Genomic DNA, 23,758 nt, shown 5'->3' on the forward strand with positions numbered 1-23,758 from the left:
TCCCTCCTTCCTTCCACCTACCTCCCTCTCTCCCTCCACCTCTCTCTCTCAACCTCTCTCTCTCCCTCTCTCCCTCCACATCTCTCTCTCAACCTCTCTCTCTCTCTCTCTCCCTCCCTCTCTCCCTCCACCTCTCTCTCTCCCTCTCTCCCTCCACATCTCTCTCTCAACCTCTCTCTCTCTCTCCCTCCCTCTCTCCCTCCACCTCTCTCTCTCTCTCTCTCTCCACCTCTCTCTCTCTCTGCCTCCACCTCCCTCTCTCTCTCCCTCAGACCCCCCTCCACCTATCTCTCTCTCTCCCTCCTACCCTCCACCTCCCTCTCTCCCTCCCTCCCACCCTCCTCCACCTCTCTCTCTCTCCCCCTCCCACCCTCCAACTGTCTCTCTCTCTCTCTGATTCCTTTTCATCAGATGTTCTAACTCTTCAGTCTCTCTCTCCACCTCTCTCTCTCCCCCACCCCTGTCTCTCTCTCTCTCTCTCTCTCTCTCTCTCTCTCAAACTCTTCAGTCTCTCCTCACTTTAACTCCAGACTGGTGTTTTTGATTTTTAATTGAATTTACATATTTGATATTTTGTGGGTGTGGTGTTTTGATTCACTTTGATTTGAATGTAGCTTTTGATCAGATGGCTGTTCCCTCCTGCAGCGGCTCCAGGTTCCGGACCAACCCGCTGCCCCCCCTCTTCCAGCCGGACCCTCCGGAGCCCAGCCCGAGCAGCGGCTGCTCGGCGCCTCCTTCCCCGCGCAGAGAGCGTGTTCTCCGGTTCGAGTCTCCTCTGGTGGCCGGTCAGTTCCAGCCCCGCTCCGCCGGCTCCTCCTTCCTGATCCGGGACATCTTGTCGGACCGTCGGTCTCTTTCTGACCCGGGACTTTCTGACCCGGGACTGGAGGCCGAGCCGTGCCGGTCCGGACCGGATGTAGATACAAGTTTGAGGAGCTCTTCAGACACGGAGTCCAGAGGTGAGAGATTTATGTGAATTGGTCATTATCATATACCCAAAATGAGTTTCCATTTTTGGAAGGAAAGAATTAACGAGGAGCTGATTATTGATAATTTCTTAGAAAATGTAAAATGTTTTTTTCGAAATGAAATATTATAGTTCAATTAAATTGGTGGAGGGGTAACAGCATCTGGTAATAATAATAACTATTTTACTATAACTATTATAATACAGAGTGGGAGCTGGTTCCACAGGAGAGGAGCCTAGTAGCTGAAGGTTCTACCTCCTGTTCCACTCTTGCAGACTCTAGAACCACAAGAGAACCTGTGTTTTGGAAGTGATTGGATTCATCAGGCTTCATATATGTACAGCTGGGTGTCGTCTGCGTGACAATGGAAGTGTACGAGGTGCTTTCTGATGATGCTGCCCCAAAGGAGCAGATATAAGGTGAAGAGTATCGGTCCAAGGACAGAACCTTGGGGAACTCCATGACTAGCTCCTGTGTGCATGTAGTGCAACTGTCATTTAGGGGGAAACTTCCTTTAAGTCCAGTTGGGACAGAGTCTCATAGACAAGTTGTTGGTTGAGAGGAGGAAACTAGTGACGTCAGGTCAGAAGATCAACTGAAGAAAAGAGGTCGGGGTGTAGATCCGGGTCTACAGATGGTTCTATGGTTTTTGGACTAGAACATGTAGCTGTGCCGTTCATTGGGAGGAGGTGGTGGTTCCCTGTTGGTTAGAACTCAGTATGTGAAATCCCTGCTCCTCGGATTTAGAGGAATAGATGCATCAGTGTACGAGTACCAATCCCCTTCAGGACTCACTGACCAATCACGTGACAGGACTGATGTCATGTGTCCCTCAGTGCAGAAGAAGCCTCGTAAAGCTCGGACAGCTTTCAGCGACCAGCAGCTGTCCAGGCTGGAGAGAAGCTTCCAGAAGCAGAAGTACCTGAGCGTCCAGGAGAGGATGGAGCTCGCTGCGTCTCTGCAGCTCAGCGACACGCAGGTGAAGACCTGGTACCAGAACAGAAGGTAACATCCAGCAGACACACAACCAACACACAACTACACAATGATGTGGCTGTCCTGGTCCCTTTGGGTTTCTGCTTTTCAACACATTTAACTATCAGGCTCTGTCAAAGTCCTTTAAATGTTCTGTTCATCAGTACAATGATGAAATTACAATCTTATGTTCTTTTTGATAAATTTACATTAAACTGTTGCAGATGTTTTATCTCCACTTAACTCAACTTAATACAAAATAACAATGAGAAAAAAACAGAATCAAAACTGAGTGTTGCTGTTTCCTTCAGGACCAAGTGGAAGCGTCGGTCGGCTGCTGGTCTGGAGCTGCTGGCTGAAGCCGGCAGGATGTTCCTGCCCACACACTTCCTGTTCCCACCTGCCCCGCCCACACTGGACCTCTACCTGTACGGAGGCCACACAGCCGCCGCCCTGCTGGTCAACAACAAATCACACACACACTGACGGCATCGCACTGCGACAACTGGGAGGACTGGGAGGACTGGGAGGAATGGAGAGACTGGGAAAACTGGAAGGACAGGTCTTACTGGTAGGACTTGGATGGCTGAGAAACTGATAGGGCTGGGAAGACTTAGATGACTAGAAGAGGTGGAAGGACTAGGAGGAGGTGGAGGAGTCAGAGGACTAGGAGGAGCAGAAGGACGAGGAGGAGGTGGAGGAGTCGGAGGACTAGGAGGAGATGGAGATGGAGGAGTCAGATGACTAGAAGGAGGTGGAAGGAGGAGGTGGAGGAGTCAGAGGACTAGGAGGAGATGGAGGTGGAGGAGTCAGAGGACTAGAAGGAGGTTGAAGGACGAGGAGAAATTGGAGGAGTCAGAGGACTAGGAGAAGGTGGAGGAGGTGGAAGGACAAGGAGGACGTGGAGGAGTCGGAGGACTAGGAGGAGGCGGAAGGACTAGGAGGAGTCGGCGGACTAGGAGATGGAAGGAATAGAAGGAGGTGGAGGAGTCGGAGGACTAGGAGGAGGTGGAGGAGTCAGGACTAGGAGGAGGTGGAGGGACTAGGAGGAGCTGGAGGAGTCGGAGGACTAGGAGGAGGTGGAGTCAGAGGACTAGGAGGAGATGGAAGGAATAGGAGTCGTCGGAGGACTAGGAGAAGATGGAAGGAATAGGAGGAGGTGGAGGAGTCGGAGGACTAGGAGGCGGAAGGACTAGGAGGAGTCGGTGGACTAGGAGTCAGAGGACTAGGAGGAGATGGAAGGAATAGGAGGAGGTGGAGGAGTCAGGACTAGGAGGAGGTGGAGGGACTAGGAGGAGGTGGAGGAGTCAGAGGACTAGGAGGAGATGGAAGATATAGGAGTCGTCGGAGGACTAGGAGGAGGTGAAGGAGTCAGAGGACTAGGAGGAGATGGAAGGAATAGGAGGAGGTGGAGGAGTCAGGACTAGGAGGAGGTGGAGGGACTAGGAGGAGGTGGAGGAGTCAGAGGACTAGGAGGAGATGGAAGATATAGGAGTCGTCGGAGGACTAGGAGGAGGTGGAGGAGTCAGGACTAGGAGGAGGTGGAGGGACTAGGAGGAGGTGGAGGAGTCAGAGGACTAGGAGGAGATGGAAGATATAGGAGTCGTCGGAGGACTAGGAGGAGGTGAAGGAGTCAGGACTAGGAGGAGATGGAAGGAATAGGAGGAGGTGGAGGAGTCGGAGGACTGGGAGGTGGAAGGACTAGGAGGTGTAGGACTAGAAGACGACACAGATTGTGTTGTCGTCGTCTTTATCACAAACATCTTTCTAGGTCACTTCCATAAACACTTTCTTCTGCTTTGTGATGATTTTCCCATGTTGCTCCTTCTGCCCGATGCTCTCAGTAGTTTGTCTTTCACACTGTGTATGAAGGTGCTTTATAAATAACGTAAATATACGACAGGACATTGAACAACACGTTTTTAATGTTTTGATTAAAACTTTCCTCTGAAAACATTTGAAATTAAATCTTTTTTTTACATTTTCAATAAAAATCTGTTACAATGTTTTGCTCTGTTCTTGTTCTGTTTGACTCTTGATGTTAAATCGTGTCTGAAGATTTGATGACTGGACAAGTTGTCGTTTCCACTTCTACACAAATGAATCTAAAACATCTCAGATACAAACCATGCCATTTGTTGTGATGACATCATTTACAGTGGCGATCGAGGTCCCGCCCATTCATGTTCTCAACCAATCAGGAGTCAGTCTCTGCCGGTTTTTAACTCGTCAAATAACTGATTCAAACCAAACTGATGAGAAACTTGAACAAACATCAGAGAAGAACTGAAACGACAGAAACATCTTTACAAACATTTATTTAATATCTACTTTTACTTTTTAGTTTGGTCCATGTCCCATCTGCTAACATGGAGGTTTATGACCTATACCGCAGTCAGTCACCAGGGGGCGATACAGGCTTTGGCTTGACTTTTCGAAGTGTGTGAGTGTAGTATTGTGTCTCTTGTCTTCAGTGTGAACTCTGACTTCCTGTTGACACCTGACCGCTCCGTCTCAGGTTGATGATGTCACGGTGATGAGTCAGCTGTAAAGGTTGGCCCCTTGCTCATGGGCACTCCAGCTCCTCCTCCTCTCCTGACTGACCAATGGTCTTCCTTCTCTTCTTCTTCTTCTTTGCGTCTTGTTCGTCCAAACCGCTGGAGAACTCGGAGTGGAGCATAAGGACGTCCCTCTGACCGGGACGGAACCTGACGAGGACAAACAGTTAACGTTAATCTGTTCCGTGCCTTAGCATGACGCTGATACCGTCCTCTCCTCATTGGTTAGGACATGTCACGTGATTGAAGAGATCAAGGTTTATTAACTAACATTAGGGTTAGGCTTATAAAACAGTGTTTATCTGAATTATGAAGAATGAATCACTAGACACTTCAGTTGTTGGATTCTGCTGCTACACTGTTTACACCTGAAACTCCAGAAGTGGTTTGTGGAATCAACACTTCACCTCCGTTACACAACTGATTAGCACCCAAAGGATTGTGGGAGGTGAAGCCCAAAGCAGGACACACCTGTAATGAGTGAGTGTGTGTTTGTGGTCAGACCGTGTCCAGACAGGTCTGCTGTGAGGAGCAGCAGTTCAGAACAACAACACACATTAAACACACACAGGAGAACGCTGCTTTATTTAGTAGGGTGTGTGTGTGTGTCTGTCATCTCAGCAGGGGTTGTGTGTTAATGAGCAGACAGACGTGTCAGACACACACACAGAATCTAGTGGTAGTTTCTTTCTTGTCGCCTGCAGGAAACATCGACCTGCTATAATGATCCACGCTCTTCACAATAAAAGCATGCTGTCATTTTTACAGCTTTTAATGAGAAACGGCGGCAGCAGGAAATGTGAATACATAGCTCTGCAGGTGCAGTGACCGAGGGGGCGGGGCCTACGCACTTACCTCCTCTCAGCACGCCCTGCCGCCCCGCTGCCGCCCGTCTTCTTCTTCTGGTTCCTCTCCTGGTTCCTCTCCGGGCTCCTCGCCTGTCTCTTGTTCTTGTTCCGGGGGCCCGAAGCCCCCGAGCACAGACTCTGAGGAGCGTCTCGGAGGCCGAAGCTCTTGGCGGCGTGTCCCAGGTGGAGGGAGCGGATGTGGAAGATGTGCTTGAGGTGAGCGGGGTAGGTGGTGTAGGCCCGCAGGAAGGACTGAAGAGCTGGTGACATCACAGACACATCACAGCGATATTCACCAACCAATCAACTGACAGAGGAACCAGATCTGCAGACAACAGTGGACGCACCTTTCTTGGCGTTTTGCAGCGACTCAGCATCTGCGTGAACAAAGTTCTCGAAGTGCGTCTGCAGAACCGTGGCTCGCTCTCGGATCTCCTGCTCCAGAGCTCGAGAAGACGTCTGGAGGAGAAACATGGAGTCATGGATCACAAACACCAACTGAACCAATCAACACTGAGCAGCCTCCGTGCAGGTCATGTGACATGGCGTCTTACCTTGCTGTGGTATTTGCCCCGCCCTTTGTACGCATCATCCATCATCAGACTGGACAGGATGTCCAGCAGCTTCATCTCTGATAGGCTGAAACATGGAAGACCCGCCCCCACATTAAAAATCATATCTACTATAAATCCTTGAAGGTGTATGGCTGTGATTGCTCTCCGTCAACAGACCTGATGTTGTGATTGGCCAGCTCATCGATGAAGGCGGTCTCGGCAGGGGTGAGGAAGAGGAGGCTACTTCCTTGTCCTCCTATCCGAGCCGTGCGGCCGACACGGTGGACGTACTCCGCCGCCGCTGACGGAGGAGTGAACTGAAATTTCAATCTTTCATTAATGACCTCAGAGAGAAGTGAAGAATAAAGTCATCGAACATAAATAGGATATAAGATATTCAAATCGATAAGTCTGGTAGTGAAGTATGGCGTCCTCTCATCAACCAAATTCTATCACAACTGAAACTGTGACGCCAGCTCTGACCAGCAGAGGGCCACACGGAGGGGCCTCAGCTGAGACCCCTCCCCTCACAAAGACCTCCACCATGTACAGGTGTCATATAGAAACAGAACCACCAGAGGCTGAGAGTTGCTTCTGTGTATTTAATAATTCTCTGGTGTCTCTGTTTACTTCAGAACCATCATGTCAACGAAGAAACGAAAGAGGGAGGAGAAGGTTTGTCCGATCAGTAAACCGAGTGAGACCAAGAAGGAGCTGCAGCGGACCAATCACAGCTCTTCTGGTCTGCGTCACCCTGACGTGTGTTTACATTTTGGGGGGGGGAAAACGTCACGGTTCTGCGTAGCAACACATCTACACAAGACTAAGACGGAGCTACGGCCTCTGTCTGCAGAGGACAGACTGTGTCCTGTCTGTCCACTAAGACATTTACCTGAACAATCCAAGTGACCTGAGGAAGATCCAGACCTCTGGCTGCTACATCCTGAAACACACACACACACACACACACACACACACACACTTAGACAGTGGAAAAGGAAGAAAGAGTCGAACATGTAGAACATGTAGAACATGTAGAACATGTAGAACATGTAAAACATGTAAAACATGTAGAGCATGTAGAGCATGTAGAGCATGTAGAACATGAAGAACATGAAGAACATGAAGAACATGAAGAACATGTAGAACATGTAGAGCATGTAGAGCATGTAGAACATGTAGAGCATGTAGAGCATGTGGAGCATGAAGAACATGAACATGTAGAACATGTAGAACATGTAGAGCATGTAGAGCATCTAGAACATGTAGAGCATGTAGAGCATGTAGAGCATGTGGAGCATGTAGAACATGAACATGTAGAACATGTAGAACATGTAGAGCATGTAGAACATGTAGAGCATGTAGAGCATGTAGAGCATGTAGAGCATGTAGAGCATGTAGAGCATGTACACCATGTAGAGCATGTAGAACATGTAGAGCATGTAGAGCATGTAGAGCATGTAGAACATGTAGAGCATGTAGAGCATGTAAAACATGTAGAGCATGTAGAGCATGTAGAACATGTAAAACATGTAGAGCATGTAGAACATGTAGAGCATGTAGAACATGTAGAGCATGTAGAGCATGTGGAGCATGTGGAGCATGTAGAACATGAACATGAAGAACATGTAGAACATGTAGAGCATGTTGAACATGTAGAACATGTAGAACATGTAGAACATGTAGAGCATGTAGAACATGTAGAACATGTAGAGCATGTAGAGCATGTAGAACATGTAGAACATGTAGAACATGTAGAACATGTAGAGCATGTACAGCATGTAGAGCATGTAGAACATGTAGAACATGTAGAACATGTAGAGCAGGTAGCGCATGTAGAACATGTAGAGCATGTAGAGCATGTAGAGCATGTAGAGCATGTAGAGCAGATACAGACCGTACACAGCAGAACTCCGGACTTCGACAGTGAGAACTGCTGGAAGACCTCGGAACGTTCCTGTTGGACATAACAAACGCACCCATATTGATCAGCTGATCACATAAACAGAACCACACTGAGGGGCGGGGTCAGTCCTCACCTCCTGCTTCAAGTTGCCGTGGAGACGCAGGAAGCTGAGCGGAGGCCTCTTATTGGCCGAGGGCCCAGAGAGGACGGAGGTGAAGAGGCAGTGGAGGAAGTCCACGACCTCGCAGCTCGAGGCAAAGACGATGAGTTTGTTGTTCTGAGATAACTACAACACAAAGAGACAGCAACCAATCAGGCTGCAGCAGCTGACCAGGTGACGACTCATTGACCAATCAGGAAGTAAAGTAGAAAACTGCTTTAAACCAAGAAAACATTCGATCATTGAACATTTGTGTAAAAAAATTACTTTAGGTTGAAACTAAGACATTAAAATAATGTTTCCTTACGTTGATGCCACAAACAATAAAAATAACAAAGAACTGAAGATAACGAACGAGAGTCAATCTGAAGACTTCTTATATTGATAATTATATTTATATTTATATAGAAAACCCCAACATCAACCTATATACATTTATATGTAGTTCATGTTTTACATGTTTTAATCACGTACCTGACATTTGTTCATTATGAATGCAGCCAGACACACCAGTCGGATCTTACTGGGAACCACCACCACAAACTGCTGCAAGGCCTCGGGCAGTGCAAAGCTCTCTGATTGGCTGGCTGGGCTGGGGTCAGAGGTTCCAGTGTTGATGGTGGTGAGCTCAGAGGAGGCGGGGCCTGACACGTGGATGCTGACAGGGTCGTTGAGACAAACATCAGCCAGGTGCGTCACACCTGAACACGGGACACACAGGTAGAATCAGCTGCAGCGTCTGATTGGCTGTGACAGACGACTCCACACGATCCTGACGCACTGGTTGGTTACTATCTGACTGTCATGGATACCAACACACAGTCCTCCCAGTGACTGAAGTACTTTAAACACACCGTGCCACTAGAGACTCAGCCTCAGCTGTCAATCATCTTGTTTCTATATCATCAAATAACTGATTCAAACTGATCAGAAACAAACATCAGAGAGAAGAATGGAAACCACACAAACATCTTTACAAACATTTATTTAACGTCTAGTTTCACACGTTATGGTAGGTGAATACGTTGTGTGTGAGTGTGTGTCTGTGTGAGTCTGTGTGTGTCTGTGTGAGTACCATGTGAGAGTGTCGCAGACAGCAGGACGTTCTGCCTGCTCGGTCCTGTAGAGTTCAGACTGTTCAAGATGACGGTCACGTCCTTCTCAAAGCCCAGATCCAACGTCCTGACAACACAACCACGTCACACAACCTCATGACGTCACACAATCACAACAAATCATCAGACAAAGTGAAATTTAAAAAACGGTACCTGTCGGCCTCGTCCAGGATCAGCCAGCGCACCGAGCTGAACACGATGCTCAGCGTGTTTCTGATGTGATCCACCAGACGTCCAGGAGTCGAGACCAGGACGTTGATTCCTTTACGGAGCCTGGTGAGAAAAACACTGGTCACAACCTCCTGTAGGACACGCCCAGTCTCACAGAGGACACGCCCAGTCTCACAGAGGACACGCCCGGTACAGGGAGAGCAGGCGGAGCTACATACCGGGCCTTCTCTGATTTCCTCTTCTCTCCTCCCATCAGAACCCCTGGGACAATCCAGGTGAACGGCTGCAGAGAGACAGACATGATGAACAACAGGTCACATGGACAAACAGAAGCAGGAGGAGGAGTCTCGTTACCTTCAGAAGTTTCTGGAAGATCTGCAGCGTCTGCTGGGCGAGCTGATGGAAGGGGAGGAGTCAAAGATTAATCTCGTGACAACAGCTATCAGACTCCGCTCTGATTTGTCGACAACAGTGAAAACCCCGCCCCTCATCTCAGCTCCCAGAGGAAACCACAACAAGGCGGGGGTGGTCACTGTCACACATCATGTGATCGGACAAACCTCTCTCGTGGGGACGATGATGACGGCCATCGGACCGTCTGACCTGCTGACCTTGGGCCGCACCAGCTGAAGACTGTGGACCAGGGGGACGGCGTACGACAGCGTTTTACCTGCAGACACGTTCACCACCAGGTTCTCCATTAACCAATCAGTCAACACCTCAACACCTCAACCAGCAGCTGTGACCTGAGTGACCCTCACCTGACCCCGTCTGGGATCGAACCACCGCGTCTCGCCCCGACAGCAGAACTGGGATTGTCTGTTTCTGAACACTGGACACAAACAACACTCAAATGAGGTCAAGTGACCTTTGACCTCTGAAATCGTCTTTCTTCCAGTTAGACCGATTTTTCTCTCTCAAGTTGAACTGTTTGTTTTTCTCTTTAACTTCATGGTCTCAACCTTCCAGAGCCTTGAGACCATGTGTGTGTGTGTGTGTGTGTGTGTGTGTGTGTGTGTGTGTACTGACCTTGTCAGTGTAGAAACATTCAGGTCTTTGTTCAATGTCGCCACCTGTTGGACATCAAACAGCCAATCAGAGCACAGAAGTGTGCATGTGTGTGTCTGTGTGTTCCAAGGTGTTTGAGTGTGCGTGTGTGTGTGTGTGTGTATATGTTACCAGGTGGGGGTGCAGTTCAAGCTCTGAAAACGAGTCACTAGTGAAAATTTTCTCCTTCAGCTGAGAAACAGTCGAACTGAAGAAAAAGGATCCTGATTAATATGCAAGGAAGTGAACCAGTGACATCAGCCGTAATATGAACCAATCAGAGGAGGCTCTGTGCAGCCAATCAGAGGAGGAGCTGCGTACCTGACGATCTCAGGAATATCTGGGTTGTGTTTGAACAGAGAGGAAGTCCTGATGCTGCTCCTTCCTGCCTCCGTCACGCCATCCTTCTTCTTCTTCTTCTTCTTCTTCTGTTGTTGTTGTTGTGCACCCCTGTCTGTCGGCTCAGGGGGTGGAGCCTGAAGATGCATAAGACATAACAAACAAACGAGTCATGTTGAGGAGCCTGAACCACGAGGCTCATTGTATCGTGCAGAGCTGCAGGATATCAGGAAAACCAAATGAACAAATCAGGTGTTTACCAGTAGGTCTTCAGGGGGAGGAGCCTCGGTCTCAGCTTCCTGAAGCCTCATCTGTTTGGACGAGGGCTCCGCCTTCTCTGGGGCGGAGCTTAACTTCCTCTCCTCCGCTCGCTGCTTCTTCTGAACATTCATAGATGAGCAACTTTTATTGTGAAAATCACGTTCAGTTTAAAAACACAGATTTGAGACCAGCCTCAATCATACCCTTTCAGAATAAAATCTGCCTACTTCCTGCCCTAGACATGATCATTTCACAGACAACAGGAAGGACAAAGAGCATTTCTCATTTCTGCTCCTATAACAGGTTGAACTAACTTTTATTCTATTACAAAAAACATTCAGACGTGGGATAAAATTACTTATAATCTTTATAATTTCAATCAGAAGCTTTGTGGGTCCAGAAGTGTTGGAGCTTTGGCTTGATAAGATCTGAAGGTTTGTTTCCAATATTTAACTTTTCATAACATGACAAATGTGAGGATTCTGGTCACAATAAAACAATTTCATTCTGTTTCAAGTCTTAAATAAATTGACAGACAAACTCACTCTGGCCCATCGCTGCTGAGTGCTCAGAGGTTTCCTCCTGCCAGACGGAGCCGAGGGGAAACTGCTGCTGATGTTCAGACACAGCTGGTCGTCTAGTGAGGCCATCATCCACACACCTGAGAGAGAGAGACACACACAGACCCACACTTCAGAGTTACTCATCTGACAGAACATTCACGATGTTACATCCTGAAGGACAGCAGCAGTTTTCCTTCAGTTAAATTACTGATCTCAGCTTGATTCTGTTTTCAGTCGGGTTCTGTGGAGGAGCTCCAGAGAGTCGGGTCCAGACGTCCTCCACAGTTTGTCTTTCACACATGAACAACACAACAACTTGGGGAGAGTGGAGCAGCAGACAGACACAGGAAGGAAATGGTTTTGTATTTATAGCTCTTTATATTCTGGATGACTTGAGTCTCAAAGCTCTTTACAGTCTCACATTCACACACAGCATCTATCTAGCGGCACTTTTTTTGTTCTATGACGGGCATTCCGGGTTCGGCATGGCTGTAGGACGACCGCTCTCCCCCTCAGCCGCCCTGAAGTGACTACAGCTGCTGTGTGAAGAGGGGAGGGCATGTGTGGCTCCAGACGAGGAAAACATGGAACTGAAGTAAACGACTCTGTTTCAGTTTGGAACTTGTGGACACTCGATGACATCACAGGAGCACCCCCCCCCCCCCCCTCCCCACCATAGTTCTGAGGAGGTAATGATTTTACAGTGAACTCTCTCTTTAATCATCCAAACTTGAGATTGAAGTTAGCCTGAAGTCCTCCTGCTTCCTGGTGCAGGCCCCAGGTCTGTTCAGGTCCAAGCTGCTCCGTGTTGTTAACATGTTCAGTGATCTCAGGTCAGCAGGTCCACAACACGTCAGAAGCAGCTTCCTGCTTTTCACTTTGGTCCATTTTTATTGTATTTTATTATTAACAGTTGTTAAAGAACGAAATGATATAAATTACTTTGCTTTACTCGTCGTGAATGAAATTCAATTAATCACCAGCTCTACCACACACTCATTGGCCCCTAGCCCTCACAAAGAAATGCCTTAGCGTAATGGGGGGGGGGGTGTCACAAAGTGAGGACCGGCCAAAAGGACATCACTTCGTAGGTTGAAGACTCCAACTGGTCCTCACAAAGACAGCTTTGCAAGAGCACACCGACACACACACGTGTTTATACACACACCGACACACACACACGTGTATACACTAAACCTCACACACACACAAACTGTGACCTTATGTTAGCACGTTTAGCATCAAGTGATCAAGTCACGTTTCTTCCCCTGATAATGACGTGAGTTATTAGAACAGCAGCTGTGTGTGTTCGTGTCTGTCTGTGTGTCGGGGTTTGTATGTGTGTGTTGGTGTCCCTGTGTGTGTGTGTGTCGGTGTGTGTATCTCAGACTCGGTTGTGTTTTAGCAGATACCGCTGCCGTTAGCATTATGCTAACAGCAGCAGTTTCCGGTTCATAAACAACTTTAAAGTGTTGAAATAAAAGAAAAACATTAAACTCACCGAACAGTCCGACGCACGTGAGAATCACTTCCTGATGCGTCACTCGAGCCACGCCTCTCCAGAGACCACACATGCGCAGCAGCATCATGGATCATCGCCATTTTGGAGACTCCGTCATAAGTCACTCACTATTCCCCACTTCACTATATATACAGTATTATATATATACAGTATTATATATACACAGTATTATATATACACATATATACAGTATTATATATACACATATATACAGTATTATATATATACAGTATTATATATATACATATATACAGTATTATATATACAGTATTATATATATACATATATACAGTATTATATATATACAGTATTATATATGTGTATATATATACAGTATTATATATATACATATATACAGTATTATATATACAGTATTATATATATAAATATATACAGTATTATATATACAGTATTATATATGTGTATATATATACAGTATTATATATATACAGTATTATATATACAGTATTATATATGTGTATATATATACAGTATTATATATATACATATATACAGTATTATATATACAGTATTATATATACACATATATACAGTATTATATATATACAGTATTATATATATACACATATATACAGTATTATATATATACATATATACAGTATTATATATGTGTATATATATATAATACTGTATCTGCTGTTCTGTCTCCCTCATTTAATTTCAGGAATCACAGACCTGATCCTCATCAGACCCTGACCTGGTCCCAGCATCATGAGACAACAGGGACCTGAGGACGGACCACACCATCTGGATCAGGACTCAGTTCTGACCCTCTGACCTCAGGTCTGTGGGCGGGACCAGGTAACGACCCTCTGACCTCATGATTCTGGTGCATTTGCTCAGAGGCTGAGGGAGACAGCGTCTTGTCTCTGCAGGGGACACAAACCGTCCATCATCGCATCAGCAGCCGTCAGCTTCCATTTCCTCCCCCCCGCACTTCCTGTTGTCAACAATGACTTAAAAATAGAGCTGTCAATCATCCACCGCCGCTGGGACTCCGAGCGCCGCTCACCAGGATTAATTACAGTCAGAGACCGAGACGCTCACTTTGAAACCAGCCGGAGATTTAAACTCACAACAAGAGAAGAGAAGAGACGAGAAGACAAGAGACGAGAAGACAAGAGAAATAAGAGAAGACGAGAGACGAGACGACAAGAGACATCAAGAGAAGAGAAGAGACGAGAAGACAAGAGACCAGAAGACAAGAGAAATAAGAGAAGACGAGAGACGAGAAGACAAGAGAAGAGACGACGAGAGACGAGAAGACAAGAGAAATAAGAGAAGACGAGACAAGAGACAACAAGAGAAGAGAAGAGACGACCAGAAGACAAGAGACATCAAGAGAAGAGAAGAGACGATGAGAGACGAGAAGACAAGAGACGAGAAGACAAGAGAAATAAGAGAAGACGAGACAAGACAACAAGAGAAGAGAAGACACGATGAGAGACGAGACGAGCGTCTGCAGCTGTCGGCCGCTCGTCTCATCAGTGAGATCACTGCTCATGTGGGTGAGAAGACTCCAGATCAACTACCGTTTATTCTGTTTTACAACAAACCAACAACATTACATATGTGACCCGGGTGAGTCCAGGTGAGTCCAGGTGAGTCCAGGTGAGTCCAGGTGAGTCCAGGTGAATCCAGGTGAGTCCAGGTGAATCCAGGTGAGTCCAGGTGAGTCCAGGTGAGTCCAGGTGAATCCAGGTGAGTCCAGGTGAGTCAGGGTGAGTCAGGGTGAGTACAGGTGAGTCCAGGTGAGTCCGGGTGAGTCCGGGTGAGTACAGGTGAGTCCAGGTGAGTCAGGGTGAGTCCAGGTGAGTCCAGGTGAGTACAGGTGAGTCCAGGTGAGTCAGGGTGAGTCCAGGTGAGTCCAGGTGAGTCCGGGTGAGTACAGGTGAGTCCAGGTGAGTCAGGGTGAGTCCAGGTGAGTCCAGGTGAGTCCAGGTGAGTCAGGGTGAGTCCAGGTGAGTCAGACAGAATTTAATCTGCTCTCCAGAGCCTCAAACACAGAGTGAGGATCCTGATCAGCATCAATGAGGACCATATCTGGATAGACAGACTGACACACACACACACAGACACACACACACACAGTATTAAAGTATGTGTGGCTCTCGGCCTCAGTAACGAACCCGGCTGCTCTGATTAATGACAAGATTCTTTCTTTGAAGTTTAGATTCTAGAGAATGTAATTAATATTTAACACATTAAAGATGTATAATTCCTATTTCCCCTACTAACAGCTAAACACCCGAGCCACAAATCAGCCGTGAGGTCATGGATACACCTGAAATGTGTGTGTGGGTACCTGCAGGGCAGCAGTGTGTGTCCTGCACTGGTTCAGAGTGTGTGTCACACTGTGAGTTCTGTCCTCTGGTCTGGTCTCCAGTCGGTTCTGGATCTCAGAGCTCAGAGCCGGTCGAGTCACAGCGTGGAACCTGCAGGAGAAAGATGCAGTCAGATTCCTGGACCTGGATCAGGTTCAGGATCAGGGTCAGGGTCAGGGTCAGGGTCCTGGTCCTGGTCCTGGTCCTGGGTGAAGATCTGACTAATGGTCCTGCTCTTGTTCTGGTTGGACTGACCTCTCTCCGCTCACTGGGTCAGTCGCTCTCAGACTGATCCTCTCCACACAGACGTCGTCCGTCAGCTCCAGGAAGAAGACCCTGGGGGGGGGGGGGGGGGTTACATCATCATTCATCAGCTGGTCGACCCGGACGAGTAGTACAGTACATGCAGTACATGCAGTACCTGTTGGGCTGGTGCTGGGACTCCTGCAGCCTCAGCGCCCCCTGCAGGTCTCGGGGGAAGCCGTGCAGGATCCAGCCTCTGCGCGGGTCTACTTGGCTCAGATGTCGCTCCAGAACCTGCAGCACCAGGTTGTCTGGGGCTGCAGCGACAGGGCAGTCAGTCAACACAGTCACAGTGTGTGTGTGTGTGTGTGTGTGTGTGTGTGTGTGTGTGTGTGTGTGTGTGTTACCTGGTTGTTCATCATCCAGATATGATTGAATCTTTTCTCCAAGTTTTGAACCATCAGCTGCTGCGGAGCTGATCAGCTGATCACAACACACTGAGAGAGAGGAGATGATGGGAATGTGTGTGTGTGCGTATGTGTGTGTGTGTGTGTGTGTGTGTGTGTGTGTGTGTGTACCATCAAGCATCTTGTATTTCTCTGCCAGCAGTCTGGCCTGCTGACTCTTCCCCGACCCAGGTGGACCCAGCAGGAGGATTCTAGGAGTTCTGGAGCGATGTCGAGTCTGGACAAAAGCCAGCACTGAGAAAACGCACACACAAACACACAAACACACAAACACAGAGTTCAGTCATTTAGAGAAAACACCAGCGTCAGTGAGAAATTTACAAATGACTGAAGCTTATTTATTTATTGTTTATCAGAATATTATCATATTTTCGAGTCAAACGTACGTGTGTCAAACTCAAATTGTGAGTGTGTGTCAGTCTCACTATGAGTCAGTGTGAGTCAGTATGAGTCAGTGTGAGTCAGTGTGTCCCCCAGATGGAGTTGTGCTCTCTGCCCACTACACCCCCCTGTCTTTGGACTTCATGCTATGACAGTTACAGATGATCTCTCCCGTCCATCAGGTCCTTTGGGAGATTTCTTGGAGGAATTAGTTGTCCTCCTCTCAAACTTCCCAGGAAATGTCCCTCCACTTGTCCCTCTGGGTGTCTTCAACATCCAGACAGAGACGTCATCTGTCCTCTTACTTTACCTTCTTCCTTTGCTCTCTCGCTCAGTTCTTCCAGAAGCTGCTCTACCTCTAACCTCACTGTCCCCACACTTCATGTCTCTGACCACTTTCTCTCTGACTCTCTCAAACTGAAGACCACATCAACAGACCCTGGACCTGTCCATCCCAACATCCACTCCCTCTCTGACCTCCTCTCTGACCTCCTCTCTCCCTCCTCTCTCCCTCCTCTCTGACCTCCTCTCTCACTCCCTCTCTGACCTCCTCTCTGACCTCCTCTCTCACTCCCTCTCTGACCTCCTCTCTGACCTCCTCTCTCTATCCTCTCTGACCTCCTCTCTCACTCCTCTCTGACCTCCTCTCTCACTCCCTCTCTGACCTCCTCTCTGACCTCCTCTCTCACTCCCTCTCTGACCTCCTCTCTCTATCCTCTCTGACCTCCTCTCTCACTCCTCTCTGACCTCCTCTCTCACTCCCTCTCTGACCTCCTCTCTGACCTCCTCTCTGACCTCCTCTCTGACCTCTTCTCTGACCTCCTCTCTCCCTCCTCTCTCACCTCCTCTCTCACCTCCTCTCTGACTCCCTCTCTGACCTCCTCTCTGACCTCCTCTCTCACTCCTCTCTGACCTCCTCTCTCACCTCCTCTCTGACCTCCTCTCTCCCTCCTCTCTGACCTCCTCTCTCACTCCTCTCTGACCTCCTCTCTCACCTCCTCTCTGACTCCCTCTCTCCCTCCTCTCTGACCTCCTCTCTCCCTCCTCTCTCCCTCCTCTCTCCCTCCTCTCTGACCTCCTCTCTGACCTCCTCTCTCCCTCCTCTCTGACCTCTTCTCTGACCTCCTCTCTCCCTCCTCTCTCACCTCCTCTCTCACCTCCTCTCTGACTCCCTCTCTGACCTCCTCTCTGACCTCCTCTCTCACTCCTCTCTGACCTCCTCTCTCACCTCCTCTCTGACCTCCTCTCTCCCTCCTCTCTGACCTCCTCTCTCCCTCCTCTCTCCCTCCTCTCTCCCTCCTCTCTGACCTCCTCTCTGACCTCCTCTCTCCCTCCTCTCTCACCTCCTCTCTGACTCCCTCTCTGACCTCCTCTCTGACCTCCTCTCTCACTCCTCTCTGACCTCCTCTCTCACCTCCTCTCTGACCTCCTCTCTCCCTCCTCTCTGACCTCCTCTCTCCCTCCTCTCTCCCTCCTCTCTCCCTCCTCTCTGACCTCCTCTCTGACCTCCTCTCTCCCTCCTCTCTCACCTCCTCTCTGACTCCCTCTCTGACCTCCTCTCTGACCTCCTCTCTCACTCCTCTCTGACCTCCTCTCTCACCTCCTCTCTGACCTCCTCTCTCCCTCCTCTCTGACCTCCTCTCTGACCTCCTCTCTCCCTCCTCTCTCCCTCCTCTCTACCCAAACCACTTTGTCAACTACTTTACAAAAAAGTCAGGTGACCTACTCTCCTCATTTTCTAATCCACCTTCTGTAACTGCTTATCAATCATCTTCATCTTCATCTCCTTCACTTTCCTCATTCACCCTGTCTCCCAATCGAGGTCTTACCTTGGTGACCTCCGCCCCCCCGACCACCTGCCCCCTTGACCCCCTCTCATCCAGTCTATCGCTCCTGACCTTCTTCCTTTTCTCACCCATCTTATCAACACTTCCCTGTCCACTGGCTGTTTGATGATGATGATGATGATGATGATGATGATGATGATGATGATGGATACTTTATTAATCCCGTGTGAAATTCAGATCATCCAGTAGCTTGTACACTTAACACACCACTGACATACAAAGATAAATCACATACGGAGAACATACTACAGATACAGGAATGGAATGATGTGATTGTGTCAGGGTCCAGTAGGAAAGTGTTATTGTGCTGCTGGAGTGGATAGTACAATAAAATATATATATATATATAGATATAGATATATATGTAACGTCAGCGTGTGATTGGTTGTTTTGTGAGTCTGAACCTTGTTGGTAGACGTCAGCGTGTGGTTGGTCACTGTTGATGATCTTCAGGACGTGCTGATAGGCCGATCTGAGACCTGTGACCTCGCCACGGAAACGCTGCAGCTCAGCTAGGTGCTGCGCCTCTGATTGGCCCCGCCCCTTCTCCAGACGCTTGGCGATGATGTCATCGGCCTGCCAGATGAAAGTCTGATGGTACACGTCTGCAGGAAGTGATGTCATATATAAGATATATATATATATATATATATATATTGAGACGTCCACAGATGTGTCTCATGTTCCACAATCCCGAGAGCCAGGTGCATTATGGGCCACAGAAGTGTGCAGAGCTCACAAATGTAACTCCATCACACAGCATATCAGAATCCGAATCAGAAGTAGTTTATTGCCAAGTAGGTTTACACCTACAAGGAATTTGCTCTGGTTATTGGTGCATACAATGAACATAGAAACGGAATAAATACAACATACATAGGAAAAGCTATAAAAAATAGAAAACCAGTATATATTTACTCACTGTTTACTTATATTTAAGTTTACTTAATATTTATACAAAGTAGCATTTATTTTGACTTAAACATTTCTGAATAAAAATATACAAAAGATAAAAGATATAAAAAGTGAAGTAAAAAGTGAAATGCAAAACAGTAAACCGCACAAACACACACATACACACACACATTACACTGACTCACCTCCTGTCAGTGGGTCGACCAGCTTCCCCTCCCTCCTCTCCAACAACACATCATCAGAAGCCTCCAGTATCACTGACACACACACAGACACACACAGACAGTGTGTTTCAGTGACTGTATAAACTGTACAAATTGTGCAATTGTGTATTTGTATTCTCACCAACGTGTTCAGGGACGACTCCGGCCTGTTGAAGAGTCAGAGCCTGAAGACGGGTCTGAGGGATTCCCTCCAGAACCCAGCCCTGTAACACACACACACAGACACACACACACACACACACACATAATATGTGATATTAAATCTGAATAGATCCTCTGTGTGAAACAAGCGATTCCCTCAGTGCTGCCTGACAGGCTGAAGACAGACGACAGGAGCAGCAGCACTGACACTGTGTATGACTGTCAGAGTGTGTGTCTGAGTGTCATTGTGTTGTTTACTCTGAAATGTTTGTTGTCGACTGAACACAGACACATGATCAGCTTCACATCAATGTTGAGCATTTTCTCTCTAAAGCTCCCGGCTGTTTGTCAGGGAGCAGAGTTTACAGGTGTGAAACATCTGTGTAGCACCAACTCACAACGCACACTGTCTCAACACATTTCCATAAAAGAGTGAGACCTGGTCTTTGAATACAGTTCATGATCATATTCATATACAGTCACTGAAAGTGAGACATGTGGAGTAATTGATGTAACAGTAGGGAGGCGGGGAGCTGTCAATCATCGCCCCCCCAACTGACACACAGACGATGAAGACATCACACACACAATCTCTGGTGTGTGTTTGTGTTGAGTTTTAGCCTGCAGCCAAAAACCAACATTAACAGATCAAAGTAGCTGCTAAACTCAAACACACTAACACACTCGTATACACACTCATATACACACACACACTTTTCTTGTTGGAACAAACTAAAATGTTCAGAGGAGTCAAACAGAAATGAATTCAGATTCAGATGCAGATTTCATGGTCAGAGAACAGAGAGGAACCTCAGCAGCACAGAACCCAACAGAACATGATGGAAACACATTGATCGAGGCTGGGTCTTTACACCAGAAGAACCCTGAGACTCTACTGACAAACACAGCTCAGAACAAACCATAGAACTTCTGCAATCATCAGAAAAAGTGAATAGTGTGTGTGTTCCACCTTGAACCTCTAGAGCAGCGACCACTCCTCCTCAACTACAAACACTTAGAACCTCCCAAAGTTCCTTTAAGATGTCCTAGAGAACTCTGGAACCGAATCCTCATACAGAACCTCATGACCTCCAGAGAACCCTCAAGAACCTTCCTAATGACTCTGTGGAGCCAGTGGTGAAGACAGTAAACCACCAATCTGTGTTGGTCTTGGTTCCTGAAGGAAAAGGTGACTCAGCAGAAACATTAGAGGTTCTTTTGTTAATAACAGGTAAACTCACAATTAGGTGATTGGCCCCTTTCCCATGGTCATTAGAGGAGTTTGTCTCTCACCTCGCTGTCTGTCAAACTAGTGCGTTCTACGGGGGGCATGTTTCCATCACTGCCAATCAGAACCAATTAGAACCTGTCTACTGCAGAGTCATGTGACCCCTGGTTTCTGTTCACATTAGAGGCAGAACACTGATGTTAGTGTCTCTACATGACACCCATGCTGGGGACCATGTGTGTGTCTTTCTTGTCTCACAGCAGAGCAGAGGGCAGCTGTTCACTTAGCTTCAGTTTGTGTTGTTGTTGTGTTGTGTTGTTGTGTTGGTTCATTCTCTTTAAGTGATCAGAGAGCAGCCCTCGTGTCCTAATCAACGCTGACAGGAAACAGGATGTGATGCTAATGAGGAGCAGCAGAGAGGACGACAACACGCGTCATGTGTCAGACACGCGCCGCCTTGATCACACGCTCTCTGGGGACACGCACCAGCACACTGCTCGGCCTGCTGGGAATTGTAGTACAACATAGAAGTAACGTGAGCGCTAATTATTATCATCACAGCAGGAGAGAGAGAGAGAGAGAGAGAGAGAGAGAGGTGGAGAGATAGACAGAGGGAGAGAGAGAGAGACCCAGAGAGAGACAGAGAGAGAGCGAGGTGGTGAGACACAGAGAGAGAGACAGAGAGACGTTGAAATATGTTATTACTTTTCTAACTTCAGCGTTCAGTTGTGCTTCAGTTCAGTTCAGTGGGCGACTCAGTCAGAGATCAATCAGAGAATCACTCATGTGTGTCTGCAGGGGGCGCTGCTGCTCTGACCCATGTGTGTCTGCAGGGGGCGCTGCTGCTCTGACCCATGTGTGTCTGCAGGGGGCGCTGCTGCTCTGACTCATGTGTGTCTGCAGGGGGCGCTGCTGCTCTGACTCACCCTGTTGAAACAGTCGACCTCTCTCAGTCTCTGATGAACTCGCTGCTCCACAGGAAGCTGCTGAACACAACATGGTGACATCACTGAGGACATCCTCAAAGGCCAGACTAGTGCTTGTCTTGTGTGTGTGTGTGTGTGTGTGTGTGTGTGTGTGTGTGTGTGTGTGTGTGTGTGTGTGTGTGTGTGTGTGTGTGTGTGTGTGTGTGTGTGTCTTGCCTGTGTGCTCAGCTCTGATTGGTCCTTCAATAAACTCTCGGGGGTCACATGAACAGCTCTCAGCTCAGCGCTCAGCTTCGATGCCTGAAGGACGACACAGAAGAAGAAGACGTGATGACATCAGCAGCCTCTGACGAGTGTATAACACGCTATCTACATGTTAAAGGTCACATGACACATCCCCAGCTGTAAACGGCTCGTCAGCCATCAGGACCACACTTAGAACGACCCGTTAACAGAACCAGGTGAAGTGGGTCCCAGCTCTCCTACACACAATGGAAGTGGTTGACCAATCACAACAGAGTCGAGCAGCTGACCAATCAGAGCAGCCGGGGCTTTATTAGGAAGGGGGTCTTAAAGAGACAGGAGCTAAAACCAAGACAGGTCAGAGGGAAGTGTTTCTGAACGTGAGAGCATGAATGACATTTTACAATAATAACATTAATTAAAACAACATGTGAGATATAAAGTTGTTTTAAACTCACCACAGTGTGTTTCCCTACAGCCGGAGGGCCGAGCACCATGATCCTGGGAACTGACACAGACACAGATCAGCAGCTGATCTCAGGCTGCATTCCATTTCACAGCTCCACAGAACAGGAGCATGTTTACGTTATCCACTCGGAGGTCGGTTATTCCGAGTTGTAATGGAACGCAGCATTTTCACAAGTCTGAGACTTGATCCGACACCGTGGACAAAGAACACGTCTCCACTTCCTCTGGAGGCCACAGTATCTCAGGATTTGGCTTCACTTCCTCCATCTTTAACTACAGCGTGTGGATGTGATGAGTGTGTTTACAGCAGAGTTACAGCTCCCTCTAGTGACAGAAAGGCTTCATTCACGACTCGTCACAAACTGATAAGAAGTGTCACTCATCACAGAGTTACCATAATTCATCCCACTCATGACCTCATGACCTCGTGACTGATGATCAGCTGATGTCTTACTGATGAAGCTGCTCCTCTGAAGAACTGAGATCAGGTAAGAGACCGGATCATCAGGCTGCTCAGTCAACACACTGGACACCAAGCTCTGTAACACACACAGACACACACAGACACACACAGATGACAGTTTGTTCCACAGACCACATGAAGGTGAAGTCAGTTTCAGGTTCTTTACCTGCAGCAGGTGGAAGACGCCATGTTTGTCGGCATAAACCGACATGTGAGGAGGAATCAGAGGCTTCACCATCTTCTCCATGTCTCCTGAAGATACACCACGAAGGCTCCATGAACACATCACACACAGACATGACGTCACACAGCACGGACACACCAGAGTGACGTCACAGAGTTCCTATCAGCTTATTAAACTATGTGTGAAGCCTGTCACGTGACACCGAAGCTGCACTGCAGAACCTTCATGACGTCGTTAGGTTTTATTAGACTCTCACCTGAGCAGCTGAGGTCACTTCCTGTTCGTCGGTCAGATGGTTCAAACTAACTGAACTAGCTTCAAACACTGGATCAAACCAGCACGAGAGCAACAGACGGTCACAGACGTCACAGACGGCTGCTCTGGAGCGTCTGTCGTTGCTAAGGTACCACATCATCACGGGCCGTCTCCTAGCAACATGTAGTTCCACCCCCGAGCGGCGGGTGCTTCCGGGTCCCGAAATGTCCCAGCATTCATTGCGCTTCAAAAGGAATTTTCAAAGACAAAATGGAGGAAAAAAGTCGGCTGCTTTCCAACCATAGATATATAAAGGCCTTTATATACATCTATGGTTCCAACAATCAATTTGACTGAGGAACCTGCTGAAGTCAGAGAACACAAGTATAAAGTATTTCATAATAGAATCATTTAGAATTCTCTGAGGATGAGGAAAGTCAC

At 47.8% G+C, this 23,758-nt stretch overlaps 3 protein-coding genes and 1 long non-coding RNA gene across 6 annotated transcripts; 2 read left to right on the forward strand and 2 right to left on the reverse strand.

Moving 5' to 3' along the window:
- Window positions 1-625: 625 nt before the first annotated feature.
- Window positions 626-4,028, forward strand: barhl1a (BarH-like homeobox 1a). The gene is made up of 3 exons (XM_062380461.1): window positions 626-959; window positions 1,805-1,973; window positions 2,255-4,028. Exons 1-3 carry the CDS (start codon window positions 626-628, stop codon window positions 2,427-2,429), a joined length of 678 nt encoding a protein of 225 aa, XP_062236445.1. The 3' UTR covers window positions 2,430-4,028.
- ddx31 (DEAD (Asp-Glu-Ala-Asp) box polypeptide 31) lies at window positions 3,849-13,825 on the reverse strand. The gene is made up of 22 exons (XM_062381616.1): window positions 13,684-13,825; window positions 12,967-13,109; window positions 11,448-11,563; window positions 10,902-11,021; window positions 10,624-10,778; window positions 10,435-10,510; window positions 10,285-10,328; window positions 10,017-10,087; window positions 9,816-9,925; window positions 9,610-9,651; window positions 9,474-9,538; window positions 9,238-9,357; window positions 9,045-9,151; window positions 8,444-8,670; window positions 7,943-8,095; window positions 7,801-7,860; window positions 6,796-6,846; window positions 6,081-6,220; window positions 5,904-5,988; window positions 5,697-5,808; window positions 5,357-5,609; window positions 3,849-4,651 (listed from the first exon to the last, which is right to left on the reverse strand). Exons 2-22 carry the CDS (start codon window positions 13,052-13,054, stop codon window positions 4,510-4,512), a joined length of 2,337 nt encoding a protein of 778 aa, XP_062237600.1. The 5' UTR covers window positions 13,055-13,109; window positions 13,684-13,825; the 3' UTR covers window positions 3,849-4,509.
- Window positions 13,745-23,493, reverse strand: ak8 (adenylate kinase 8). Of its 3 annotated transcripts, none has more exons than XM_062381618.1 (15): window positions 23,319-23,493; window positions 23,045-23,130; window positions 22,870-22,954; window positions 22,406-22,455; window positions 21,921-22,004; window positions 21,705-21,761; window positions 19,531-19,612; window positions 19,371-19,442; window positions 18,675-18,875; window positions 16,154-16,276; window positions 15,983-16,072; window positions 15,754-15,892; window positions 15,588-15,668; window positions 15,314-15,443; window positions 13,745-13,877 (listed from the first exon to the last, which is right to left on the reverse strand). In XM_062381618.1, exons 2-15 carry the CDS (start codon window positions 23,123-23,125, stop codon window positions 13,848-13,850), a joined length of 1,305 nt encoding a protein of 434 aa, XP_062237602.1. In that variant the 5' UTR covers window positions 23,126-23,130; window positions 23,319-23,493; the 3' UTR covers window positions 13,745-13,847. The 3 variants fall into 3 exon arrangements, with proteins under 3 accessions (XP_062237602.1, XP_062237601.1, XP_062237603.1); XM_062381617.1 differs by lacking the exon at window positions 13,745-13,877 and adding an exon at window positions 14,527-15,064; XM_062381619.1 differs by lacking the exons at window positions 13,745-13,877; window positions 15,983-16,072 and adding an exon at window positions 14,527-15,064.
- Window positions 14,419-14,960, forward strand: LOC133940133 (uncharacterized). The gene is made up of 4 exons (XR_009915612.1): window positions 14,419-14,679; window positions 14,710-14,739; window positions 14,800-14,819; window positions 14,900-14,960. It is a non-coding gene; the product is annotated as an uncharacterized LOC133940133 (long non-coding RNA).
- Window positions 23,494-23,758: the final 265 nt, after the last annotated feature.

This window comes from Platichthys flesus, chromosome 3 (genome assembly GCF_949316205.1).
Source record: "Platichthys flesus chromosome 3, fPlaFle2.1, whole genome shotgun sequence".
NCBI lineage: Eukaryota > Metazoa > Chordata > Actinopteri > Pleuronectiformes > Pleuronectidae > Platichthys > Platichthys flesus.

What these genes read in the sequence shown, in the direction of transcription:
- ak8 (XM_062381617.1), bottom strand. Translation starts at nt 23,125, where the DNA reads ATGGAGAAGATGGTGAAGCCTCTGATTCCTCCTCACATGTCGGTTTAT. An exon ending in CTGTAGGGAAACACACTGTG is followed by an intron (nt 22,005 to 22,405) that starts GTGAGTTTAAAA and finishes GTCGTCCTTCAG; the next exon opens with GCATCGAAGCTGAGCGCTGA. An exon ending in TCCCAGCACCAGCCCAACAG is followed by an intron (nt 15,669 to 15,753) that starts GTACTGCATGTA and finishes CCCCCCCCCCAG; the next exon opens with GGTCTTCTTCCTGGAGCTGA.
- barhl1a (XM_062380461.1), top strand. Translation starts at nt 626, where the DNA reads ATGGCTGTTCCCTCCTGCAGCGGCTCCAGGTTCCGGACCAACCCGCTG. An exon ending in TTCAGACACGGAGTCCAGAG is followed by an intron (nt 960 to 1,804) that starts GTGAGAGATTTA and finishes TGTGTCCCTCAG; the next exon opens with TGCAGAAGAAGCCTCGTAAA. An exon ending in ACCTGGTACCAGAACAGAAG is followed by an intron (nt 1,974 to 2,254) that starts GTAACATCCAGC and finishes TGTTTCCTTCAG; the next exon opens with GACCAAGTGGAAGCGTCGGT.
- ddx31 (XM_062381616.1), bottom strand. Translation starts at nt 13,054, where the DNA reads ATGATGCTGCTGCGCATGTGTGGTCTCTGGAGAGGCGTGGCTCGAGTG. An exon ending in AGGAAATCAGAGAAGGCCCG is followed by an intron (nt 9,358 to 9,473) that starts GTATGTAGCTCC and finishes TTTTCTCACCAG; the next exon opens with GCTCCGTAAAGGAATCAACG. An exon ending in GCTGCAAAACGCCAAGAAAG is followed by an intron (nt 5,610 to 5,696) that starts GTGCGTCCACTG and finishes TGATGTCACCAG; the next exon opens with CTCTTCAGTCCTTCCTGCGG.